At 45.1% G+C, this 27,045-nt stretch overlaps 1 protein-coding gene across 2 annotated transcripts; it reads right to left on the minus strand.

Moving 5' to 3' along the window:
* Positions 1-1,073: 1,073 nt before the first annotated feature.
* RFT1 (RFT1 glycolipid translocator homolog) lies at positions 1,074-26,779 on the minus strand. 2 transcript variants are annotated; one of them, XM_032954120.2, is made up of 14 exons: positions 26,339-26,779; positions 24,620-24,767; positions 19,267-19,352; positions 17,284-17,400; positions 15,996-16,185; positions 14,851-14,952; positions 13,663-13,794; positions 12,028-12,103; positions 11,279-11,329; positions 10,087-10,217; positions 8,763-8,907; positions 7,814-7,919; positions 6,697-6,946; positions 1,074-4,997 (listed from the first exon to the last, which is right to left on the minus strand). In XM_032954120.2, the coding sequence occupies exons 2-14, from the start codon at positions 24,686-24,688 to the stop codon at positions 4,830-4,832; spliced, it is 1,623 nt and encodes a 540-aa protein (XP_032810011.2). In that variant the 5' UTR covers positions 24,689-24,767; positions 26,339-26,779; the 3' UTR covers positions 1,074-4,829. The 2 variants fall into 2 exon arrangements, with proteins under 2 accessions (XP_032810011.2, XP_032810012.2); XM_032954121.2 differs by having other exon boundaries at positions 24,620-24,803.
* Between the last annotated feature and the right edge of the window lie 266 nt (positions 26,780-27,045).

A 27,045-nucleotide genomic window follows, 5' to 3' on the forward strand; every position in this document is an offset into this window, starting at 1 on the left:
AAAAGCTTACCAGGTATACAGAGCTGTTCATCCTGATTAGTACAGTCTACATTGGTATTACATAACTCAAAGTAATCGTTAGTGCCATCGTGGGGAATATTAATAACAAAATAAATGTACTTTTATACATTGGAAGTTTTTACCACCAAATCATCTATTATACAGTCATCTAGGCTTAAAAACCTGCATTTAAACTACAATGGTTATTTGCATTTACAGCCGAATAGCTACAAAAATGACTCAATTATGCCCGTTTAATTAAATCTTAAGTATCTTATTGATTAACTTTTCACCTTTACAGCGTTTAACCTAAGACTGCTTTTGCTTCAGTTTACAAGCTTACACAGTCGTTTGCATTGTCTGAGCCAGCAGATTGCATTGTTTTTAGTCATGGCCTATTCTGTTTCAATTAATTTTTGACAAACTATAATATAACATGACACCAACCCCATCTTACCTGGGCTGCCGTCGGTTTTCTACCCCACTCCAAACATACCACACCATTGTAATCTTGTGATCTGGTTGGTGGGTTCCTGTAAATGGGCTGTAAATAGCTTGGCTTAAGCATTCAATAAATATATTTTTACGTGTATAATTTATAGTCTGATGGGAAAAGTGCTGCTGGCGAACAGCTGTTATACGGCTGCCACAGTAAAAGGCATTCGCCCCGCCACCTTTGTCTCTCCAATGCTGATACCGACACGATGTTTGAAATGCATATTTTATGTTGAGCGGACCTAAAGGCACATACGACAGGTTCAGAGTGCCGATGGTGCAGCCAGGAATAAATCTTGCTCACAGTAACCATAAGTTCAGTCCTCTAACCACAATCGCGTCGTTCTCCTGGTATACTAGATACAACGCCGACACAACGCCTAGGTGTGTAACAGTACAGCCTATGCGGCAAGGCCTACTGGCGTACATTTCCTACACAAACGTTATGAAAGCTTATAACAATCGATGTAAACATATAAATATTATAGATTTTTTAAAGAAACCATCTGTCAACAAAGCTCACACTACAGCTTGCCAATCATTTTGCGGAAAACAATTCCACCCCAACTGAAATAAGATTTTCGAGTTGTTCAATATTTATTTTCAGAAATTGTATTCCAACTGCGTTATCTACACCATGACATAAAGGAATGTCCATTCGGAAATTTCACGCGGCAGTGTATCACCCTATTACAGACAGGATAGCCCGTGGAGAAGTTTATATCACAGAACTACTTCTGAGATTCCTTCAAAAAACTTCACACGAGGGGTGCTGTACTCCCCCTCGCACCCTGCTATAGAGAGATGTCCATCGCATTGCAGAGTTGAATTTTGCCAAATCAAGTAGTCGTTTCTGGATATGCCAAGGCCATTTACTCACTTCAGCCGAGAAGTGCGTTTAATCATGGGTGACTGCGTCGATTTGAACTCTGACCACAAAGCCACTTGGCCACGATTTTCTTTTCATGCTATTTTTATTTCATGACAAATATTTAATACAAATAGATTTATCAAATAAATGTAAGGTGTATACATTTAATTATTCGATATCAAAAGGGGGAATATCAAGACCTGCACTCGCCAAACAATCCAGCAAGCACCCAATGCACCATCAAGCAGCTCTACGCACTCCCATAATCAATCGCTACTCACCAAACTATTTTCACACAACTGTACATATATTTGCTTTATTCAGCGCAGGTGAGAGCCCAATGAGACAACATATTTCTTGCAAAGGAGACTTTGGAATAATGGAGGGTGTGTTGTACAGCAAAACCAGAACAAGGTGTAAACACATGAAAAACGAATAAAACCTTAGTACGTTTTTAAATAAATCAACGTTTGCTTCCTCAACCATGATTGCAAATGGGCACTTTAATGGAGGGGGTGAAAACAGTATGGCGTTTATTTTGTGTGCACGTGATGTAAGGTGCATTTTAATGCGCTGGCGCAAAATATTCTCTCGATTTGCATTTTGAAGACGCCGGTGACAACAGATGAAAGTGTTTGGTGTTATTATTCTACGTCATCACTTTACACGCCCCTCCACCTTGGCTTCCCTGCGTGTGTGTGTATAAACTGGGACGTCGTGAGTAACTGCGGCTCCCACCGCAAACAAATAAAACATCACAATAAACAAAACAAAATGCCGATTGAAAGCTGTGAATTAATCATTGTGGAATGAATTTGACTTGTTTAAATATGTGAATTAATCAAAAGTATTTTGATTTAAAGCTTTCGTGACTGCAGTAATTCATATTCTTAGCTCTTTCGGTAAAGTCACGTTGAAGGGAAACAATAAAATAATAAAATATATATAAAACAATAAAAATTCTCACGACGTTTCGACCATAACACAAACGGTCGTCATCAGGTGTGAAAAAACCGCCACTTCTTTCAAATGTTTCTTGCCGTTGGTTTTTTCACACCTGATGACGACCGTTTGTGTTATGGTCGAAACGTGAGAATTTTTATTGTTTTATATATATTTTATTATTTTATTGTTTCCCTTCAACGTGACTTTACCGGAAGAGCTAAGAATATAATCAAAAGTAGTACTGCAAAGATTAGATCATTGTGTAGCACGCACAAACACAGCAAAATAACCAAACAAATTCTAGCACTTTTTGTCCATGACAAGAAACGTATTAGACATAAAAGTGTTTGGAGGCGGGAAAATACAAGAGTATTCATGCAAAAGGTAATTTAGTCAGTAAATAGCTCAACTGGACCATAGGATGAATCGTACTCTTTGGTTCTATTCGGTAAAGTCACGTAGGTAAAAAATAAAACAACAAAAATCACGACGTTTCGTTTCGGCCACACAACTTGTGTTGTGTGGCCGAAACGTCGTGATTTTTGTTGTTTTATTTTTTACCTACGTGACTTTACCGAATAGAACCAAAGAGTATGGATCCTTGCAGTCACGAAAGCTTCAAATCTAGGATGAATCGTGCCTTGCATTACAGGTGGCATTAACAAAAGTTGTGTGTGTAAAGCACACAGCATTGTTTTAAACCACCAATTTACACAAATGTTAGAACTGTGGCCATAGTTAGGCTGTACTGCATTATGGGAAAGCCCCCAACAATGCCTTGTGAGCTCACTAGAGAACACTGCTACTAGTGCACAGCAGTCCAACCTAGCCGGTGGACATCAGTGGTAGAAAATTTTGGTCTTTAAAATTCTGGTGGCACCTAAGTAACACGGCATCTGCAAAACGGTTTCACCCTTTTTAGGGATCTTCAGTACAGTATAGCCTTGCTACTCTAACGCCACACTTGTACCCAGAGCTGTTTTTATAAACAGTCTATCCCATGCGTTTGAATGCCTCTTTAGATTGGGTTGTTAAACGAAAGCCAGTAAGAACTAAATAGATTAGCGGTTCTGAAAGTTGGCAAATGGTAACCGCTTCCAAAATAATGTGAGGAGCGAATGCACTGACTGGCACACAATGTACAAATGGCATCGTGGCCGAAGCCACAATTGCGATTGCTCTCGCTTGTGCACGCCACTGCTGGTGGAAGGGCATCCACTCGAGAGCCCTAGAGGGGTATGTGGTCTCATCTTACATGCTAACCACACATCTTGGAAGAGTTGGGTGTACCTACACTTTACCCCCACCACACGTGACCTGCCAATCAACTGTGGTGAATCCATTTATACTGTTGGATGGACAGAGGCAGCGGGGGGGAGGGGTTACTCAATTGTTACAACTACTCTGGCAGCTCCTTACATTTCTCAGTTAAAAAGGTGGACACGTTTAGTTTATTTGCGAGGCATTTTTATTTGTGCAGCGCAAACAGGTAACCGTATTTTTTGTTCATACGGTTACCGGTCGTGCAACAAAAAAACGGATTTTAACAACCCCACTCGATAGGCGTACGAATTGACACTGCCTAAATGCGTTCATAATGCAGACCCCACACCCTCACCTGCCATGAGCTGGTAAAATGTGTGCAGAGCATCGCAAAAATAATGCACACAGCAATAATGCCATCACAGCCTGAAAGTATTCTAACAGAAAGCTTACATTACAAAAGGCAGCCTGTTCTGGCGACCAGTTTTTATAATGTTAACATTCGGAAAAAAAATACGTGGCAGTAAAGTAACACGGCAACTGCAAACCGAGTTCACTACGTCAGCAGCAGTGGATGGCTTGCACAGTAACTGGGTCTTTAAAGAGGTCACAAGAACATGCTGCAATAGGCCATGGTGTGCCAGTGGCCAAGGGTGAATCTGAATAAAAAGAAAAAAACCCAAAAACCCCATCATATTTAACCAGTGTCACAATGGTCTCACTTGTAAAAGCAATGGCGAATCTCAATGACGTCTCACCTTTGACATTGTAAACGCTGTTGCTTCTCTTGGATTCAACTGTGTTTCCCCCCAGTTGCTAAACTGGAGCTAACATTTTAGCTACTGAGTGTGCAGCCAGAGCAACAAGAACTGGGGAGCACAGGCACAAAGAGGTCCAGGGCATCAAGTTACAAAATAGATGGGAATAGAAAAGGGAAACCCATTTAATTTCTTGTAACCGGGCCCTGAGGACCAAAGTGGGAGGCTAACTATTAACTATTTTTATTTTACCAGGTAAGGCCTACTTTGCTATGTAGCTCTTTTTCAGAAGCATCCTGGCCACAAATGATAGCTCAATGAAGTGGCTTAGCACATGGAAATGTATAGCAGCCAAATACTCTAAACGCATGTTGATTCCAAATGTGGAGGGAAACAATGGAGGATCCGGAGAAAAAGCCACACGACCATGGTGAGAGAGCCAAGCAAACTCCAAATATAAAACTCCATATATATGCGAGAGAGATGGTGGCTGAGAGTCAGCTCTGCTTTGTTTGGAAAAACGTGGGTAGGAACTGTTGCCATACAAACGAGACGAGCTCGCGTTCGGTGCGGGCAGTCATGATGACGACGGCCAACAGGCACGCGGCTCCCAGGGCGACATGAAGCAGGCGTGGAACCACGCCGTGGTCACAGCACAGCACCGACTGCAGAGAGAAGAGACGCGACGAGACCAAGATGATGAGCACGAGCGTCCCCGCAACATTCCTGCTCACACAAACTCATCTCCATTGGTGACCCTGAGCCAGTGGTATAAACGTCAAATTGATATGGCAGGGCCAGTCTTTGCATGTGATGATCACTTAACGGTCGTGAAATTTAAGGATGTCAAGTGGTAAATGTCAGTTGGCAGACTTTTGGAAGATTTACAAAAGGCATTATTCAACCCTGGAAAGGTACGATCAAACAAACTTGAAAAAAAAATCCGTAAATTTACAAAACGTTAACTAATCCTGTATCCAGTGCGTTGTGCGGCTTCGGTTAACAAAGCAATATTAAAGTGGATCTGTGACTATTACCAAACTCAGTGACGATGATAGTGGTGATCATTATGACAAAGAAACTGTAATTGCAATGGATATAACAATGAAGATCTGCAAACCTACTGGCTACCTTCAGAGATTTGTCCATGAAGCCATCCAGATATATAAACACAGACACAACTTCAACCGAGAAGATGGATACAAACTGAGCAATCATTGTTATTAATCAGGTAAAGTCTTAACTGACTGTGATGTTTCCATCCTACCTGCCTAGGTCAGCTGTTATTTCCGACTCTCTGTGTGTCTCTCTCTATGCCTCTCTCTTAGATCTCTCATGCTCACATGTCCTTTGGATTGCACTCTCATGCTCACATGTCCTTTGGATTGCACTCACATGTCCTTTGGATTGCACTCTCATGCTCACATGTCCTTTGGATTGCACACACATGCCTTTGGATTGCACTCTCATGCTCACATGTCCTTTGGATTGCGCCATCATGCCTTTGGATTGCACCACTCTTTGATCTTACATTAACATGCTAATTTCTCACATTAACATCACTAGCCCCACCCACTTCTTTATGACCCTTGGGCTACACCCATTTCAAACCTTTTAAATCAGTCTGCATCAGCAGCAGATCATGCTTTCCCACCTGATGACGGACGCTTGGGTTGCGCCCGAAACGTCGTGATTTATTTTATTTTATACCTACGTGACTTTACCGAAAGAACCAAACAGTAATGAAGATCTCTGAGGCGTTCTCGGGTTGCACCTCGTAATTTCCAGTTCCTGGAGAAGCTCCTCACACATGGAGCGAAACATCGAACATCATGCAAAGAACACGCAGTACAACCAGAAACTACATAAGACTCTATGCAGCACAACTGGGGAAAGCATGGTTTTACCCACAATGCTCCACGGAAACTCATAATGCGTTTGTGAGTACGGTATTACTTTTGAGTTCAACAGGGTCCTACAGATTATATGTCATGCGCTTGCTAATAATATCTGATAATCCAACAGTATTTGTTAAACAAGCCCGACTGCTGATGAGACCTAGAAGGTCGAAACCAGTGGAGAGTTTACTTGCTTAAACAAATGCTATTGGATAATATTGGTCTGAAAAGGCTGATGGCCTAAAAAGTATTTTAGTTACCGTATTGTCTGGACTATAATACGCTCCGAAGAGGCAAACACACTCCCAAAATGTACTCTGGGGAGTACGTTATTTGTGTAGATACAACGTGATTCTGTTATACGCCGTTTGAATTCATTCACACATGTGCTATCGCTGGACCAGGTCACAGCCCTTTGATGGCATTGACGATGATGACGATGACGGCGATGGTGAAGCCGTGCTACCTCTGAGTAGGCGGTGATGGCCCAACTGCAGAGGAACGTGAACGCGAGGGCGAGGTTGGGGCGCAGCGCGGCGAGCGGCTCGTGCGGCGTGTCGCGGAAGTAGGCGGCGATGAACTTCAGGCTGGAGGCCAGGCGCAGGGCCATGTTGAGGCAGTTAGCGAGCACGAAGCCCACGGAGCCGAATGCTCGCGTCAGCGCGTACGACAGCACCAGGAACACCACCGAGAGGAACAGGAGTCTCATGTTGTACCTGCGTGTGTGCGCGTGTACGTGTGTGCGAACATGAACACGCGTGGAAACGGTACCACAATGTTATTTGCTGCGGAGTAACCTTGCTGCGTAGTTGACCGCATCAGTATTAACATTTAAGGGCCAAGCGGAACGAAGCCACTAGCAACACAAGGTCAGAACAACACGACTGGACGTGTGTGAAAAAGAGCTTCATAGCTCATCGGATTCCTCCAGCATAAACAGATATTCTGATTCAGATTTTTTTTTTAAGAACTGTAGTGGCTGGACAGTCTTCTGGTCACTCCTAAAGGTTGAATTGAGAGCGATTTTGTTTGGAATTTGTCAAGAGAAAAACATTTCAGTAAATATAAAAAATTTTACACACATGCCTCCTCATAAAAATTTCAATAATATTACACTTTGAAGTGGCCAGGTAGTTTAGAGGGGGTTATTATCTTATCACAGCACTGAGCCCCCATCTATAATCCTTGAGTCAGAGCAGTAATTGGTACAACCTAAGATAGCAAATCTTGAGAACAGATTTATTTATATGACCAGGAAGATTAAATGATTTGACAACACGCACAGTAGTTTGATCAATTAAATCATTGATTGCACATGTCAAAGGCGAAATATTACGTGTAAGGTAGAGGTACTCTAATCACAATAAATCACAGTTGTAATATAACTGGAATTTCAACTATAAAAACGCTTCTGTATCGTAATTATAATTAACTTTACGACTGGTTAGGTGGCTACGTAGTTGCAGCTATGGGACGGAGCAGAAGGAAGCAAGCGATGGCGAGGTGTGTTGCTTGCCGCCAAGAGCACTCGCCATGAGTACTTGACCTTGGCCAAGCACAACCAAGTCCAGCAGGGCTCTCACCTGTCCACTTCGCTCTGCTCCATGGCAGCAAACACGAAGCACTCTGTGATGCCATTCAGCGCCAAGAACAGCACGTAAGCGGAGTACCAGCGCAGCAACATCGGCCCTGCTCAAGAGAATTCACCACCCGGGTCAGAATGTACAACATTACACGACACCATACAGCTACTGCATGGCTCAGCCGCGTGGTCATTGCCACTCATGACCGGCTGATGAGTTTTTACATGAAAGAAACGCAATCCTATCTCCCATGCTGTGGACTGCGCCGATGATGTCTTTCTTAATGGGACTACTGTACATGAGAATATTTTTTTAATATCTCAGTGGATGGCCGTTTCACTTTTTAAACCATCCCGTGCTTTTGTGTAATTATTTTGTTTGTTTACGCAGGAATATCTCGCCGAGTCTCACAACTTTTTCAGGAGGGTTATGCAGTAGGGGTGACAATTGCTGTGTATATATTTCAATCTAGTAATTTGTGGGCATTTTTTTTTATTTCGACCATGATGCCAGCACACAATGCGACTGACATTAGCGTCTAATGTAAAGGTGACGGCGTGTTTTTTCACGGTTCATACACCCATAAGCAGATTCAAACTATGAACCTCTGCAACAATGTATCTTGAACTTCTTTTGCACCCTAAGTAGCTAACCGTGCTAATCGGAGGCACTAATCAGAGGTGCAAAGTGGTGAATGCGCCTCCGATTGCACCAAAAAGCAGCAAATGAGCTAGCGAGGGCTTGTTAACGCCCCAAAAATGCTGCGATATTGCCATGATGGCCACATGACCCTGTTCACAAAATTTCAAGTTTATTTTTTCACCACAAAGAGACCAGGAGAGTTTAATTTGCAAGAGTTACTAGGGGCATTCGTCTGCCACCACAGCACCCTTTAATTAAGTAAAGCCGAATGACAGATCGGAAACACGCCAAGGATGTTGCTGGTTACCGCCGCTGGAGCTGAGCAGCGATCCCCCGTACAGGTCGAGCGCCAGGTACGAGTACGAGAAGCCGAACGTGAGGACGGTGACGCCGATGAGCAGCACCAGCTTGAGCAGTGACTGCAGCACCTTGGCCATGATGGCGATGTCATCCTGCCAGCAAAGCCGCACGGGGGAGGGTGCTGTTAGTGAGCACCTATTGAGGGCAGTGGAGGCACGCACGCCGGCTGAGGGGCCAGCACCACCACCAGCAGTGTCTCCCCAGTGCTGCTGTTCACACACTACAGCAGTTACTTTTATTTGTTATGCTGAATTGACCTGGAGGTTTAGGCCACGTTTCAGATTACAATTGTCCCTGGTGTTGGGTATAAGGAATACAGAAAAAAGGGTGTACAACACAGCATGTCAATCACCAAAAAAACAAAACAGTTTCCCATGTATCTATATTTGACTGTTGGTGCAAGTGCTGTGAGTAAGAGCTTATCAAGTCCTACATAGCACGTGAAGGGGTCAATAGTTCAGCAACACACATGTACGATTGCCTTTGTTACCCCCTGGAACTGATGTTGACCGGGCCACTACACCGGATACTCAATTTAGGCCAATTGTACGTAGGCTACATAAAAATATCAATTACCACTGGTGCTGTGCATGTCCTAAATTCAAATCCGTTTCACTGGGGCCATAATTTAGTCACTACATTAGCAGCCAAAGAACAATCCACCAACCCCACCACCCCAAACCTATTGAATTGTGACAATTGAGGGTCACAACTTGATTCCAAGTAAACGTGTCTCATTGGTACCTTCTCGATTTTGAGATCTGTTTTGGTATCATGTTTGTCCCCACTTCTTCTGCTCCACCATGGCCTACAGGCACCATTTCCCAAAAAAATTGCATTCATTGCCAATGACTTATTCTTCCTCGTGCAAATCTACACGTGAAATCATAAACGATTGAAACAGAAAATCATTACAAGCCTACAAAGACAGAGATCCCCAGTATAGCCTTAACAGACTGCTGGGGCAAGTGCTGTTAGCGAGCACCTATGAAGGCCGGCACACTACGCGAGGGAGTGGGTGGCCAGCACCACGTCTAACCGCCGTCTCCCCAGTGGCGATGCTTTTTAGACACCGCACCAGGCAATCATTTGAGGCTGAGCCGACCTCGGGGAGGCCCAGGACCAATGCAGATAATCATCACCGGTGAGCGGGGATGTCGGCTTCATCGCGCAGTGTGCTAACCACTACACTACCGCTCCCCACACCCACATCGCGCGCAGTATCGCGCGTACACGAACTCGGGAGGCGAAATGCGCAGTCCGATCCACACCTCGTTCTGGTGCATGGCAATCTTTCCACGGATGAGCGAGCGAGCGAAGAAGACGTAGAAGCTGTCCTCAATGGGCAGGAAGACAAAGCGCGGCACCATGGAGCCCAGGTTGTTCACCACGTCGTAGATGCCTGCACAGACCGCCGCCTCATCTCAGCACGAGCCGGCAACTCTCACAGCCTCGCGGCGCTTTGGAGCGCTCCACAGCGCATCACGTATTGTTGTAAATGTGATGGTGGCGCTTTGAGTGGTTAGGTTTGTGGCAAAAAGGTGCAACACATATGTAAATGAAAATAAAAATAAACTATTTTTTTTATTTTTCCAGGTTAGGCCCAACTGAGCTGCTTTGCTTCTTTTCAGAAGTGACCTGGCCACAGATGATCGCTCAACAAAGTGGCTTATCAAGTGGAAATTTACAGCAGCCAAATACTCTAAACGCAGCTCCGCAATTGCTCCCTCGCACCAGTTCCTCTCGCAGAAGCGCGTCCAAGAGAGAGAGCTCTACAGAGCCCCGCAAAAGGGTGCTTGGCCTACTCTTCATTGCTGGCCAGACACAGTGGGAGTACCTACACTTTACCCCACCCATGCCGATCGTTTAACTGTGGCGTGCCCATTAATATTTCTGCAGGGACGGACAGAGGCAGGGGATTGAATAAATGTCAACTATTGAATGAACGACCACGCCAGGCGATTTAACTGGACCTGTGGCCTCTGCTCATGATTACACCACAGCATCATCCCTATTGTGTTTTTTTATATTTGATGACAAATATAACATCTGGTTTAATTCATGATTAGATTTTTAACAATTCGGAATTTAATGTACAATTTCACATTCGTTGCTAGTTTTGCTGTTCAGATGTGTTATTTATGCTTTGTTTAACCTGTATAATTTTGACGTAAAAATTATAATTTAACCTTGGGCACCACAGCAGATCAGAGTTTGTTTCATGTCATCTTAACATATTCATTTCCATCTCCTAGTGAAATAATAGTTCACTTGCACTGCTACTACGATGCTTAATAACGTATCTCAATGCACCTCGAGACCTCACAACAACGTGCAGCGTCTTTCAACATGTCACAACTTCCCAAAACAACCCGCAGTGGACCGCAGCACACCGTAACATTACAACATGCCCCAAACACTCACAGTACGTTACATATAAGTAAAAACAAATCAGTATTCAACCTTGATCTCCAAAGTTGAGGACATTGAAGAAAGTCATGATGTATTTCTCCCCTAGCAGAGAAACAAGGCAAACACACACACTTGGTCATGTGACTTGGTGGTTAAGGAGGCAAATGCTTATGGACATTCTAATGAGCCAGCAATGATGAGACCCTCATGCTGAATCCTGCGATTAAACCAGGTTCTTTTGAGGAGTGAAGCTAAGTGTCTTAGTCTGGCCATACATAATTGAACAAAACACAACATTGTACGCATATGGCATTTCAGTTCCCAGGGATTAATGAACAGGCATCACAATCATTCACAGCGAGCAGTACATCAACGCACTTCCAGAAGATGATATTACAGAACTGTGTCTGCGCAGTTGCTTCTTTTGGGCTCTATTATCAGACAACTGACATTGACTGCATTTTACTCGGTGTGGTGACACACGCCTGTAAGCCTTCGTGTTTGATGCAAGGGTTCGTGGACCACTCACTGCTGTGGTGAAGTATGGTCATATAATTCCCATGACCTATAAGGTGTGTGGAGGCCCTCATATGGCAATGCATTGACACAAGGGCTGTATGTGTAATCCATCAATCTCACTTTTTTCACACTTCACATCAATAAAGGCTTCTCAGGTTGCTTTATATGAAATAAAATATACACAAAAAGGCCCCACACTTTAAAACATGTAAAACGTACTCTATTATTGAATACATATGTAGGGATAGTTTTGTGCGAGAGGATAAACACAGGCTAGGTACCTTCAGTGAGAAGTTGCTTCAGGAAGGATTGCATCATGAAGCTCCTAGTCAAAGTGACGAGTGCCCATTCAAATGGCTGCATTGCACAAACACGCAGTTATAGTAGGCCCATCACACGGGCCATTCACACAGGCCAGTCACACAGGCTACGCGGGTGAGACAGGAAAAGGTTCCCCATTGTAATAATGGAGAGAATGATGATGAAGATAGAGCTGGGGTGGGCAACCTGAGGCTCCGGAGTCGCGTGCGGCTCTTTAAGGACTGCTTTGTGGCATTATTTTCGTGTGTGATGACAATAGAGCCTGCACGCGGTGTGAGGGGACTAGTGGCCACGGGAGAAAATGACAGAGAAGTCAGCCGACAGTGCGAATACACTCGTGGACATGGGAGGTAATGACAGGGGTATCAGTTGTGAGTGAGAAGGGACTGGTAGCTACAGGAATGTTATAGAAGGGAGAATGATCAGGTGACGGAAGATGACGGTAGAGTCTGCCGGATGAGCGAGCGTCCAGTCAGCGAGAATGATCGAGAAAGGGGGGCATGGCCTCAGTTGCTATATAAGGGGAAGATGCGCGGGAAACTCGAGGCTGTTGCAGTGGGGGTCTCCGCCTGATGTCAAGTGAACGTGTCTTCAATAAAGTTCCATCTCAAGAGAAGTGTGTCAAGTCGTCATTACACATGCATTGCGGCTCTTGGAACATTGAGGGGGTTTTTTAACTAAATAAACAAACAAAAATGGCTATTAATTTTATGTTGGTTGCCAACCCCTGAGATAGAGCATATGTAAAGGTGATCTGCCAGTCAAATAGAATGGTCATCATGTTTTCCATTTGGCTAGCTTGCACAGATTCAACACATCGATTATCACGGTCTCCCAGTAACTTCTGGAGACTTAATAAAGTGCACAGGCGAACATAAATTCACCACGATTGGTGATTAACGACACTGGCTTATATGTAAATATAGTGCTGATAAACTAACGCTTGGGGCAATGGGCCATGTTTTCAACAGACTGAACAGAGTCAGAAGGTAAATGAACCTTGGTCTGTGTGCGAAGCTTCACTTGTGGTAACCCAGCAAAAAAACTGCCGATAGCTAAAGGCAAAACAAGCATCCCCATTCACAGGCACAAAACCCCAACTTTGAAAAATACCCACAATCATTATAAACGCACGCATAACTGATCATTATTGCTGCAGGGCCTCAAATGCTTGGTCCGAGGCTGTGCTGCTGTGTTACTCTCTCCCCTCTCTCATTCATTTCCCATCCTATTCCATCCTCATGTAGTATATTTGTTGAATTTTTCTAGTGTCTTGAGATTAAATTGCAATTTTCAAAAGGATCCACACCTGGGGAATCAGTTGTGCCACTTGGCTGCGTGCACCCAAATCGTTTACATGTGGACATCCTCTGCAACCAATTGCAATCAGTTGCGCAACCGATTGTTTAACATAGACAGGCCATAACGCTGAGTGAACGGCTCAGTGATTTTGATGTGGACCTCCGATTAGCGAGGTTGGCTACGTACTGTGCAAAAGAGGTTCAACACACGTAAGTACATCGTGAACCGCTGTTATCATTGGCTGCTTAACGTATGATGCACGTGGGTGCAAGCAGTGCAGAGTGTGGCCTCACCTGAGTGCCCCAAGTGAAGAACATCTGGCGGACAGAGCTGATGGGAAAGTGGCTATCCTTGGCGGCTGTAGAGCCGATGTAGAGGGTGAAGTAGACGTAGTAGCAGATGGACAGGACAACTGCATACATCAGCTGCACACAGCACGGGGTTCCACAGTGAATATGCAATGCTGCAGGCTACACAGATGGTCTGTCACGGGGTTGCTCAACTGCTAGCTGGTGGGCAAGAAGTGACAAACGAAGACTCTTGGAAGGTCTTGCAGAGTTACGGCCCTCCGAGAGATATGCAACGAGACAAAGAAATGCGGATAACTGAGATGAAGGAGAAACAAAGATAAGAGCTACAAATGGGAGCACTGTCGACAAGAGATACATATTAATGAGATGCACTGCTGCACCCAAGTATATCATAGTCTCTTCCCTCTTTTCCATAGGGATTTTCAGTGGGGAAACTAATGTCTACGGTTCATCCCTGGGTCCACCGGAGTGGTGATGGAGCGATGACAATAATCACATGTAGGTGCCGAATGGATTGTTGCGCATCGCAGGATCTTGGTAGGTGACAGCAGCTTGGGGTGGCCTGCGTCTGTGGATTGATCGTGGCTGATGATGATTAGCTTGGTGCAGTGACATGTCCTAGCGATGGCGTGTTCGCCGCTTGTTACAAGGCAACATGGTTTGAAACCAGCAGGTGCACTGTTTTTTTTAGTCAGGTGTGTGTCAACCGTAAGAACGGTCGTCGTTGCTGCACTGCGGCTGTTAAAGATCCCTTGACGTAGGCCAATGTGCGACGGCGTCAGGGTCAAAATTTGAAAACTTTCCTACAAAATAACTCAATCGGGATGATACGTGGCAATCATCGCGCCCGGCTCCAAAAAACCTGGAAGGAGCCCCATGTGAAAGAGTCACGAGACTCGGCGAGGCTTTCTAAGGTAAACAAGCATAATAATTATTAATAGCAATTAAGGAACTAATCTACAAGCATAAACTCGACAATCTTAAATCAAATTAAGAATGTCAGTGGTGCTGGCCCCGTGACTCTCATAAGGGCTGTTATACATTAGCATCACGATTCAGGCCAGCCAGGCTCCTTCTGGTGCATCTCTAATACCTTTAAAGTGGCCTTATCATATCATGCTGAATTTGCCAGCGTTGTAAGGTGTCCTGTATTGTGCCTGATGTGGGCACCTGTGCCAAAGCGAAAACCCAGAGGCCCCAGTGCGGCACGAGGAACACCAACACCACGGTGAGGATGCTCCTGCTGCCCAACGCCAGGCTCTCCGCACACACCTGAGACTCACAAGGTACAGGGAGAGGGGAAGGTGTTTCACGTCAAGGCCCATTTGCGGCTTGGGAGGGATTCTTTAAAGTAAGAGGTCTGGGGGCTGCTGCAAATAAGGAGCTTTGTTGAATCTGAAAAAAAAAGACCAAGGGTTTCTCTTGTTAAGTTTGTTGTCCGTCCCCCGCACCTCTGATTACCATGGTTGGCTACGTACGGTGCGAAAGCAGTTCAACATACATACATACATAAAGGGCTTGGATTGCTCTGTATGTAAAAATGTATTGGGGCATTTTACATGCTGGGCTTTTGATAGTTCTTAAAACAGCAGACTTTGCAGGTTCGTCAAATAATAAGGTTGGCAGGTTTTTCCATACACATCTCAATTTTATCATGGCAATGGTGTTTCAGGGAATCTTGAGGACACTGTAACAAACTACTAAGATGACAACTGTTCGCCAACGTGCTACTTTCACTGAAAACCTCTCCTCGAAGCGAAGGCATCAAGGAACAAAACCGCTCCCGAGCCTGGGTCAGAGCAGCTAGTCACGGACCCGCAGTTGCATGAGTGTGTGCGCCTGGCTCGGAGCGGCTAGGCACTGACTCGTAGTCACACGAGCATGTGTGACTGGGTCGCAGTGGTTAGGCACTGACTCATAGTCACACGAGCATGTGTGTCTGGGTCGGAGTGGCTAGGCACTGACTCATAGTCACACGAGCATGTGTGTCTGGGTCGGAGTGGCTAGGCACTGACTCATAGTCACACGAGCATGTGTGTCTGGGTCGGAGTGGCTAGGCACTGACTCGTAGTCACACAAGCATGTGTGTCTGGGTCGGAGTGGCTAGGCACTGACTCATAGTCACACGAGCATGTGTGTCTGGGTCGGAGTGGCTAGGCACTGACTCGTAGTCACACAGGCATGTGTGTCTGGGTCGGAGTGGCTAGGCACTGACTCGTAGTCACACAGGCATGTGTGTCTGGGTCGGAGCGGCTAGGCACTGACTCGTAGTCACACAAGCATGTGTGTCTGGGTCGGAGTGGTTAGGCACTGACCCGTAGTCGCACGAACATGTGCGCCTGAGCGAGCACCCAGAGCGGCTCTGACAGCAGCTCCACAACAGCCGAGACCGCAAACGCCCACACTGCGGCCGGGTAGGCGGGCACGTGCTTCGCGTCCGGGGCCTCAAGCCATCTGGCCCACACGTAGCCCAGCGCTCCGGCGCATGCTGCCCCCAGCGGCACCCTGACCACACCGGACGGGGAACCCTCCGTGCGGTTAGTCAGCACGCAAGCGACGACGATCAAACACACACACACACGTGTGGCGCATCTGTCGGCGTGCCTCTGATTAGCACGGTGGGCTACGTACGGTGCGAAAGAAGTTTAACATATGGTGCGATTTTTTAAAAGGCGCAAAATAACAAGTGGCTATGTAATGGATAAGAGCAGAGCATGTTCTTTGAATTGAGCAAAATTATTAGAAGAACTTGGGTGAAAGAGACCATGGGAGGAAATTTCCAAAGTGTGAGAGAAGAAGCAGAAAAAGTGTTGTGACCTGCAGTGTGCTGGTTGAACACAGTCTGGATGAGATTAAACAGTCAGTTTTAGCACTTGGGTGAGGAAATAGGTAGGTGGGTGGGTGTGTTGGTAAATGTTATGGTGGTTGGACACAGTACGGACGAGACGAAACAGTCAGTCTGGCAGAACATGGTTGGAACAATCAATGAGTGAAGTTCACAGAAAGTAACCATGGTAGTTATTTTAGTGATAAGGATGTGACTGACCACCAGTCAGACAGTGGTTGTAGTGAATCAGTGAGTGCTGGATCATCAATCAGCCAGACTGCTTTATATTGAATTATATTTAATACAGCGAGGTAGGTAAGAACTGAGTGCATCACCGCAGACATGGCATCAGTATTCCAACGTGTGCTTTGTACATTAGTAGCGACAATTGTTTGGAATTAAAGAAGGCTTTGGCACAGCAAAGAAAACCAAGATTCTTCTAATCGAGAGCCGTGCCCAGCCAGCCCAGTGTGGCTCAATAGGCCACAGGTTTTTTTTAATTGCAGAAGCCAAGCCATGCCGGTGACATCACACTCAATTAACGAGTCGAGACGCGCACAGATGATGCAGTGACGCTGCCTAGCCACGTTCCTGGCCCTGCTTGGATTCAAATGTCTTGTGAGGCCGGCGTATCATGCTTTGGTTCTGGCATAGCACGACAAATGGCGACTTTAAATCAACCCGTACAGTGAAAGCACCACACTGGCTTGAATGTGCCAATGGAAGAAGGGTGTGTGCGGAATGGGAGCCATGGTGTCTTGGCAAAGGGAACTCACGCCATCCACAGGAGGTTGATGACGCGACGCCAGTCGGCGGAAGATCCCCGGCTCAGGCAGGCTCGCCGGAACGCCTCCCTCGCCAGGAACACGGTGGTGGAGTAGAGCAGGGTGAGCCTGCGTAGGCAACCGCAGGAGCAGCACACGCGGGCGCAAGCCCATCTCTATGGTACTCGCCAAACAAGGGCGAAAGTCGATTTTAGATTGACGACCTGCTGCTTTGCCAATCCATCAACACATACGCTTGTCTTGAACTGCAACGAGATACTTCTTGCATTGATGACTCAAGATCATATACCGCACCTGCGATGAGCACGTTTGCCTACGTACGGTGCGTTAGGACACTGCGCTGTGAACCTGGCAACTTGAGTTCGATTCCCGATCACAGCTAACATGGGTGGAGATAGCTGAATAAGTCTTGGGCCCCCTCTACAGTGAGCTACTGTGACTAGTATAGTGAAGTATGATCAAACAACCCCTGCGACCCATATGGCGCGGGGAGGCCCTCATCCAGCGGTAGATGGACAAAGAACCGTGAATTTTATTTAACAGCATAGGTTTATTATGATTTTAATTCATTTATCAAGAATATCCCAAATGGAGAAACCTCCTGAAAATATTTTCAAGTTTGAAGTATTTTTGGTTAAGTTTTTCATGAACGGTTGGATCTTATCATCCAGCAGAATAGACCAACACCCCACGAGCCAATCAAAAGCAGTTGAATTATCCATGGGTTCTGTATTCGCAGAGTGGCGACCATCGCATGAGGCAGCATACGTCCAGGCACCATTTCACCATCACGAAACATTTTTGTGAAATATTCCAGCAACTTGCACGTCCTTTAGACATTACCATCTGTCGGTCCCTCACAGCTAGAAAGCCAGCTAGCAAAACGTTTGTATCTTATATAGAGCCCTGTATCTCTCTACCTTTCTCTTGCCTACTCTCTATAGTATATTCCAATGTATCTCGATTTCTCTCTCGTCTGTTTCTATTTCTCTCTATTTCTGTCCCCTCTTCTACCTCTCCTATCCTCTAATATTCCTCTCCTCCCTCCACCGTATCTCACACACTCCCCCCTCCCATCTCTCACCCTGTTTCTCTCTCTCATCCTTGATCTCCTTATTCCCACCTCTCCATTTCCAATCTCAATCTCTCTTGCCTCTCCATAATCCTTCCTCCCACTGCTTGTCGCTTTCCCTCGCTCGCCTCTTTCCGTTTTGCTCTCCCTTTCCTCTCCATTTCACACCCTTTCATTCTCTCCCCCCCGGTCTCTCCTCAACATTCCTTTCCGTCTCATACTCGCTCCTATATGTGCCTCCTATCTCCCTATCTCCCTCACCTCCCTCCTCTATATCTCTCCCTCAACTCACAGCGAGCAATTGGCTACAGGCCAGCCAGGAATCCAGGCAGAAATTCAGCCAGCCAACTTTTTTTTCTAATATAGTATGATTTCAGCGGACTGACACTGCAAGTTTAAGGACTGAAGTTAAATATGCAGCAAGGCACGCTGACACAGCACACATGTTGACGTGGCTCAAAATATGTTTACGTGAATGGATTGAACAAAACCATCTGTGCCATAAATCTTTTGATTATTCTCAGTGCATGGCTTCTCAGAAAAGAGAGCACGTGCCAATAAAAAGCCCTCACTTGTTGACTGTTAAAAGGGGTGTAAAAGCAAGTGTTGAAACCAATGGCACTCCAGTTTCAGCCAGGGCTCAAACACACATCAGCCAAACACAATAACTGCTGCGCTAAGTTATTCTGAGCAGCCACCATGACCAATTCAAACAGACCTCTAAATTGTCAGCCGATCACCTGCCAGGTAGTCCACTTTGGTAGGAGGTAACCACCTCTTTGGCGCACGCATATTCGCACTCTGACCAAGCAGCATCGTGTGCGAAACCCAATAAAGCATCGCAGTAGATCTCTTTTACGTGCGTCGCTGCAAAGCCAGAATGAGTAAGTGAGCAAGGTCACCTGACATTGACGACCCCCAGCACCTCCTTGGAGAGGTGTCGCAAGATGAAGGCGTTAAGCACGAATGTGACGACACGGAAGGACACCTGCAAAAGACAAAAGTCCCCCGTATAGCCTTTAACAGACTGCTGGGGCAAGTGCCGTGAGTAAGCGCCTCTGCATAGACAAAGACACACACGCACAAGCCTCGTTGAGACTTTCAACATACTACTTCATGCTTTTTTGTCCGTTTTCCCAATTTTATCATAAATGTTCTACATGTGTCACGTGATGAGAAGAAGTCATTTGTATATCCGTTGCAGAGGAGAGCGACTCTTTGTGTTAGGAAACCGCTCACGAAAGCGGACACCACAGAACTACCTCTGAAATCTCTTCAAGTGAAACTCCGCTCCACAAAGTAGAGGTCAGAACATTCCCACTTTCTTTGCAACAAACAGTAATGTCTGCTACCACCCAACCATCTGTACATTTTGTTAAGGAACCAAGATGATACTTAATGCCATGACTGGGAAATGTTATTCATTCATTGAGGATACTTCACAGGTGTTATAATTTCTACAAAAAACCCTAAACTAATTGACCCGAAACATACACCACAGCTTACTATGTTCCCTGCATTAAATAGATTTTGGACCAGATTGCCAACAAAATAATTTCCTGATAGGGTATTGCTCTGGGGTTGTTGAGCAACTGTCGATGACCACAATAAGAGCCAGGTACCATCAAACGTTATTTTATTTGGATTCTTTTTACCTGCAGTGGTCACTCAGTACTGCAGCAAGCGCATCGGGCATCTAAACCATTCAGCCATCGCAATACGCCATATTTTTTATATCGTTTCGATTATTGTTGCGAATGCGATGCTCGGCAATGTCAGAAGAATAAAGAATCCGTTCAGAATTACCACTGAGCAATGCAGCCCCGAGAGTCAGAGAACGGCTATGCAAGAGATTTTCCCAGAACTTATTCTGAAAAACCCACCCAAGCAGCCGTTTCATCTATACACACTACTGCTATGAGATTGGTGTTTGTTGAATAATAGTCAAACAGGTACGGTATTTTTATTTCTCGAAGCTGGAAGTTATCCCAATTTAGTCTCAACCTGGTAACCAATGCTGTCATTGGCAACGAGGCTGAGACTATCAAACTCGCTATACTTCAGAGCCTGGTTTAACCACAGGCGGTTGAAATCCAGATTAGAACTCTGAATGACAGCAAAAGGTTACTCAGTGATCTGAATAAAAGACTCATCTTGTAGGCACTCTCCAAATACCTATGTCAATAGTTTTAACACTCATACGAGTACAACACCACCCCACCACGAGTGGTATTAGTTATGAGATGTATTCTTTAATAGTTAAACCACAGGATATTTGTTTTACTTTTAACAGCACACGATGGAATTATACTAACAGGGGCTTTCATAGAATCGTGCCGACAGATATGGTTTCTAATTTCCATGTGTGCAATCATTCCCTAATAAAATCACAGATATCTTACCCATTAACGTGCCAGTGTGAACAAAGGAATAACAGTCCCTCAACGTATAATAAGAAGCAGTCATTACTCAAGACCTATACAGATCGTCCAAAAGACAGACAGAGAGAGACAGACAAACACACAGACATAAACACGAACAGAAACAGAGACAAAGAAAGAAGCACAGAGACAGAGAGTGACAAAGTGAAACAGCGACACGAGATGAAGAGGAGAGAGATATAGAGACCAATATAGACAGATAATAAGGTTTTCCCCTTTTTTCTGGCAACAAAACTGAAACCTTTTAACGAGGATTCATGTCTGCATTAACCACAATACCTGCAGTAAAAATGTAAACAAAAAACATACTGATAATATATGCATTGTCCTTGAAACTGATTGGTCCACACCAAGGGACGGGTATCTTTTGAGCCTCGACCCAATTGGTGCTCGACCAGATGACGCCAGAAGGCGTGTGGACCAACCAGTTTCAAGGACAATGCATATATTATCATAGTATGTTTTTTGTTTGCATTTTTACTGCACGTATTGTGGTTAATGCAGACATGAATCCTTGTAAAAAGGTTTCAGTTTTGTTGCCAGAAAAAAGGGGAAAAACCCTATTATTATATTTTGGTACTGGCAAAGGAGGTCTAATGATGTAGACAGATAATGTTGGGGTTCCTCTTTCATGAAATGGGGGTCCTACGCACATGTTGCACATTCATAAAGCCAGCACTGCTCGTACCCTGTAGATATTTCCAAATAATTTGAGATTGGCGGTGATAAATTAGCACTGTGCATCATGATTTAGGTATTGTGAAATATCCAACTGGGAAAGGGGCACAACTGTTCCCGTCACGGTGCCTGACGTTTCCTGTTCTAACGCTTATGTCAATGCGAGCAGCCACCGCTAACGCGGAGCAGCGTCATGCCACGACTTGTTTGCCCTTTAGGCAAGAGCACGTGGCTCTAATATCTGCCAATTCACCTCCCATAACAGAATTTGACACACTGATAAATCTACAGATAAAGCAAAACGGGGGTGGCTGCAAAGTTTGAACTTGCTCACCCTTCTGTCCAAAGAACAGCAGCCACGATCTCAGACAGCATCAGGCCTGCTTACTCGCTTTCTGATAGGCCAACAGTGAGCTTGCAATTGACTAGAAGTGACATCCAGGACAAATTATAACTTCAAATTTAATCACTGGCAGGTTTTGCTCAATTTATGTTGCGTCATTTCACTCACGGTGTCTGCTGCGAACAGGGTGTTTGTATAAAGCACCGCATTGTGCACACATACATTTTGCCTATTCCCTCAAACACAGCATCAGAATGAGACTTGTGTAGTCTCACTGACCTAGATACTTGTGTGTTAGAAAATATTAAATTAGCCACCTTTCAAATTACTACCTCTAAAACATGCCTGACAATAACTATGCAATGACCACTAATACAATGGCAACGTGTGCACAGCACAATGGAAACATTTGTAATGTTTGTTATTGGATTTCCAGTCTTTTATTTTGGTGATTTCGAAAAGTTTTTTGGTTTTGGCCATGTTTTTGTTTATTGTAGTACGGAGTTAGACCGATGGCCTAAATCTTAGTTGTCTTGTGGTTGTTGTTGTTGTTATTTGACTTGCATCCCACTGGGATTTTTGCACACAGCGTTGGTGTACGGTGCTATTTCAGGAATATTTTGTATTGTTTTTTTCCTGGATTTTCTGTTTGCACAGTCACATAATCACTTAAAGATGTTTTCTTGTTCATGTTTTTTGTTTGTTGAGGTTGCACCCGATTCAAGAGCCGAATGACTCACAGGGCTATACCAAATAAATAAACTATGAATTGTAGGATCCTTGTTGGGTCGACTAAGATGCATACCACTGAGACACAAGTAACAACCAATGTTTAATCTTTCAAATTACTCTTCCATCTAAATGACAATGTGGATTTGTTATAACTTCAATTGAATTGTATATATATATCCTTGTCTGTTTATACATAAGTACAATATTTACCCTCTATATCTTAATGTTTTTGTAACTTAATTTAAATTGTATGACGATTAGTCTAAAAAGCATCTGTACTATTTAATAATTATTAATGTCTGTGCAATATTACAATTTCTCTTACGACAAAGTTTTATTTGCGCTGATTTCGAAAATAATAAACGATTAACTAATTTTATTTTACCAGGTAAGGCCCACTGAGCTAGATAGCTCTTTTTAAGCTATAATTTGTGACCTGCCCACAAATTATAGCTTAACGAAGTGGCTTATCACATGGAAACGTACAGCAGCCAAATACTCTATTTGCTTAATGCCTGTACATTTTTTATTTGTTTGGTTTTGTTACTTTGGAGACCAAGGTCACTCATGCAAATGACACTATCATGGTCTCTTGAGTTCTCACCTGGTTAAGAAAATAAACTTTACTCGGACCCGTTAGAGAAACAAAATACATTTTTAGAAAAATGATAATGCTGGGTTTTGATGCGACTGTCATCTTTGAAGATTATCACGAGGTATTTAATGTTCACAGGGAACTCATTTATTCAGCTGCATTCGGAAAAGACAGCAAGCACTGCTGAACCTAGCGAGCGGAAGCTTCCACAATTATGATCTTCACTATTTATTACCGGACATCGCACCTCCGGACAAGCATAACAGTGAGCCCTGAAGGGCCAACAGAAATAAGAAGCAGAATTGTACAGAGCACAGCACATAGGCAGTGGCACACATGAACCCAGAATAACAGGTTTTCAACACAACCAGCCACACCGTTTAGTAATCTAACACATACAACTCGCGTACTGTATAGTGAAATCATTAAGCTCCGAGATAAAAAAAAAATACTTTCTTGCAAGTGGATGGTATCGCTCTGTTACAATGAACTGGTGTTTCTTACCGTAATATAGTCACCCACACAAGCACTGATGAGACCTGATCGCTGGCGTAGCTACTGAAACTGCTGCAGATCAACACCAGAGGGCATGGAAGCTCAAGGGGACAACGCTGCATTGATTTGTTCAACCATTCGCCACATTTCGATTTAAAGCTTTCGTGACTGCAAGGATTCATCTTCTCGGTTCTTTCGGTACGTGGCTTTACCCAAAGAACCAAGAAGATCATTCGCCACATGTTCGCGTGAAATGATACAATTTGCACAAATCGAACAAATCTACATGCAAGATTTTATGCATGTATCGGGAGCATAAAATAGGTTTTTATCGATTAATCAATGCATCGTTGCATGCCTATCAACAAAGCGGCATTTCAGCTGCTTCGTCAAGATGGGAATCTACCCTAGAACACGTGAACAATGTGAGGCAGAAGCCTATGTCTACCAACATTCTCTAGAACGGTGGTAGTGAACCTTGTCCATACTGATGGCCGAATATATTTACAGGCCACATGTTATCCAATAATGACAAATATAACGCATGTATCGACTGATGTTAAAAAGGCCCTTGCATTGGCAGAGGTGACCGAGTGCTAAAAAATGTGAAACTCCGGTGTGTGAAATATTCATCTTTAGCAACTGAATAGTCCAGCCGATATGCTAGCAGTGTCGACTATGATTGTTGGGCCGTTTCTAAGTGATAAGCATCATATAGCCCATTCGATATGTTCACGCAGGGTCGTATCCTGTGCGTAGGCCATATATATTCCCCCACTGCTCTACAACATCACTTCTGTATGGTGTCAAAGCAAGAACTGCAGCAGCCACCGTTCGTGGATGCATTTAAGATGGAGGAACAAAAAACTCACGTTCTGTGCCTCGAGACGTACCGCACATTTGGGAAGCACAGCCAACAACAAACGCAAACACATCGGTTAATAACCGCAACGACAGCGCGCCACCCGCACCTGTAAGAGGACATTGTAGATGGCAAGAGTTGAGGCTCCCTGCAGGGCTTTCGTGGTGTCTGAGGCCATGGCCGTGGCTCTGTGTCCATGTGCCCACCAACTCCTCCTCCAGCCCGGGCTGCTCTCTGCTGCATGAAGTGACTCCGAGCTGTTGGGGTTCGGTGTGGGAGATGAATTGAGAGAGCTAGGGGGGAAGAAAAAACACATTCCAAAGCACCTGAATGAAAGTGACTTGCAATGGGAAAGAATGATGATTTACTGGCCAAGCCTTTGGGGAAAGGAAGATGCTGAATATAATGTGTTCTATTACATATGGGCTCGTACGTAGTGTATCTATAGTTCATGAATGAATATACCTCAAGTAAAATCAAGAGGTCATCATGGCAAATGCTGTTGATGCCACGACATATTGCCTCCTCCTGCTGCTAGATCCCGTAATTGTTTCAGTTCAACCTCCGAGATTGTATTCTTGTATTCTGCCATTTCGCCTGAATTCTTTCGTCCCAGAGTTGCCGACCTTTTAAGTGCTACTCCAATACCCGCCTCGGTAACAACTGCCTTTCCACGTGCTAATCCAAACTTACCAAGCGGCGTATGCCATCCTTACATTAAATTCCAAGCATCATCCACGTAGTAGTGTACGAGGAACGGTACTTTCAGTACATTTCGCATGAAGGCATTTTGACGTAGATTCACAGCTGCATTACCCACAGAAACTGTCAATAATCTCCGCGAAGTTCTTGAAACTGCTGAAATTCTAATTTATTTTCGTTGAATTGTCGTCGAAAATTCAGGTCACAACACAAAACATAAACGAGGAAAAAAATATTCCTCTTGCAAATGATGCCACAGTGATTGTAACTCATCATCATCCATGATCAATCCACTGCTGGACAAAGGCGAACTTTATCTCCTGTCGTGCGGCAATCCATTATCGATACAAATAAACATCCAATCAATACAACCTAATGACTAAAAATGAAAAAAAACCTAAGCGCATTCGTCAATGCCAGGCGAACCGATGCTCTTCAGATCATTCAGGGGTCATTTCCCGAAACGTCAGCTGCAATTTGTATTGTTATTTTAAGGCCAGTGTTATTGGCACCGAATGTATTGAGTTCGTGTGAATTGCGCTTACTCTTTGGTTCTATTCGGTAAAGTCACGTAGGTAAAAAATAAAACGACAAAAAAATCACGTTTCGGCCACAACACAAGCGGCCGAAACGTCGTGATTTTTTTGTCGTTTTATTGATTGATTTTTACCTACGTGACTTTACCGAATAGAACCAAAGAGTATGGGATCCTTGCAGTCACGCAAGCTATCAAATCTAGAATTATTGAATTGCGCTTCTTGCACCGATGCCAGGACAGAGCAGCGGCATCACCAAACAATTTCACCCAAGACGGATCACAACGACTGCTGGCTGGGGGCAAGTGCCTGTTCGCGTGTGCCGGGCGCCTACGAAGCCCGGCACGGCACACGGAGCGGGTGGGATGGCCAACACACACACAACACACACACAACAACGCCTGTCGTCTCCCTAGTGGCGATGGCTACGCATCGGCGTTGCGTGTTGCCCGCCCGCCGCCGGCCTTCGTCGATCGCTCGACTCGCCGACGGCGCTTTGCCACAGCGGCCTGCTACAGACGACGCGAAGGCGAGGGTAGGAGGTTGGTGTTGGGGGGATCTCTGTACGGTTGCCAGCACAGCACTGTTACCTGCAACGGCGATTTAGAGCGGCCAAGCTAGGCGGCTTTTGGTAGTGTCCAGACGGTTAAAAACGACGCCCAAAAAGGGACTCGAAAGCGACTCCCAAAACGACGGAGAACGGACGAGCGGCGCCCCCCCTTTGGAACGCGCCGCTGACGGTCGGGCCGGGAAGTCGCCGCGACGCGGAAACTTGGCGGCTCGTTCGCCCTGCGCGCTGATTCTTGCTCATCGCAGGCCGAAGTTCGCGTCGTTATAATTGTCCGTGCAGTGGTGGTGGTGAGGTTTGTGTGGTGTCCCGTTCCAAGGGTAGACGAGCGGGTTTTTTTAAAAATTGAAAACGTAACGGGAAGCCGCCTGGAATGAGAATCTCGTATTTGGCGAATCCGCCAACTTCAGCGTCGTTGTTCAGTGTTGGGCGGGCTGCGGCTGCTTTCGGGTTGAGCCGCGGCGTCAAAAGACAGACGACGCGGTGCCAATGGGAGCGGTCCCCGACTTACGAACCAAGTTCGTAAGTTGAGGACCGCTCCACTCCGGCACCCGTTCGTAAGTCGATGACCGCCCACTCCGGCACCCGTTCGTAAGTCGATGACCGCTCCACTCCGGCACCCGTTCGTAAGTCGATGACCGCTCCACTCTGGCACCCGTTCGTAAGTCGATGACCGCTCCACTCCGGCACCCGTTCGTAAGTCGATGACCGCTCCACTCCGGCACCCGT

The sequence above is a fragment of the Petromyzon marinus genome, chromosome 14 (genome assembly GCF_048934315.1).
Source record: "Petromyzon marinus isolate PM22_M1 ecotype Great Lakes invasive population chromosome 14, UKy_Petmar_22M1.pri1.0, whole genome shotgun sequence".
Lineage (NCBI taxonomy): Eukaryota > Metazoa > Chordata > Hyperoartia > Petromyzontiformes > Petromyzontidae > Petromyzon > Petromyzon marinus.

What these genes read in the sequence shown, in the direction of transcription:
- RFT1 (XM_032954120.2), bottom strand. Translation starts at nt 24,688, where the DNA reads ATGGCCTCAGACACCACGAAAGCCCTGCAGGGAGCCTCAACTCTTGCC. An exon ending in ATCAACCTCCTGTGGATGGC is followed by an intron (nt 16,186 to 17,283) that starts GTGAGTTCCCTT and finishes CGGTGTGGTCAG; the next exon opens with GGTGCCGCTGGGGGCAGCAT. An exon ending in GAGCAGAGCGAAGTGGACAG is followed by an intron (nt 6,947 to 7,813) that starts GTGAGAGCCCTG and finishes GCACACACGCAG; the next exon opens with GTACAACATGAGACTCCTGT.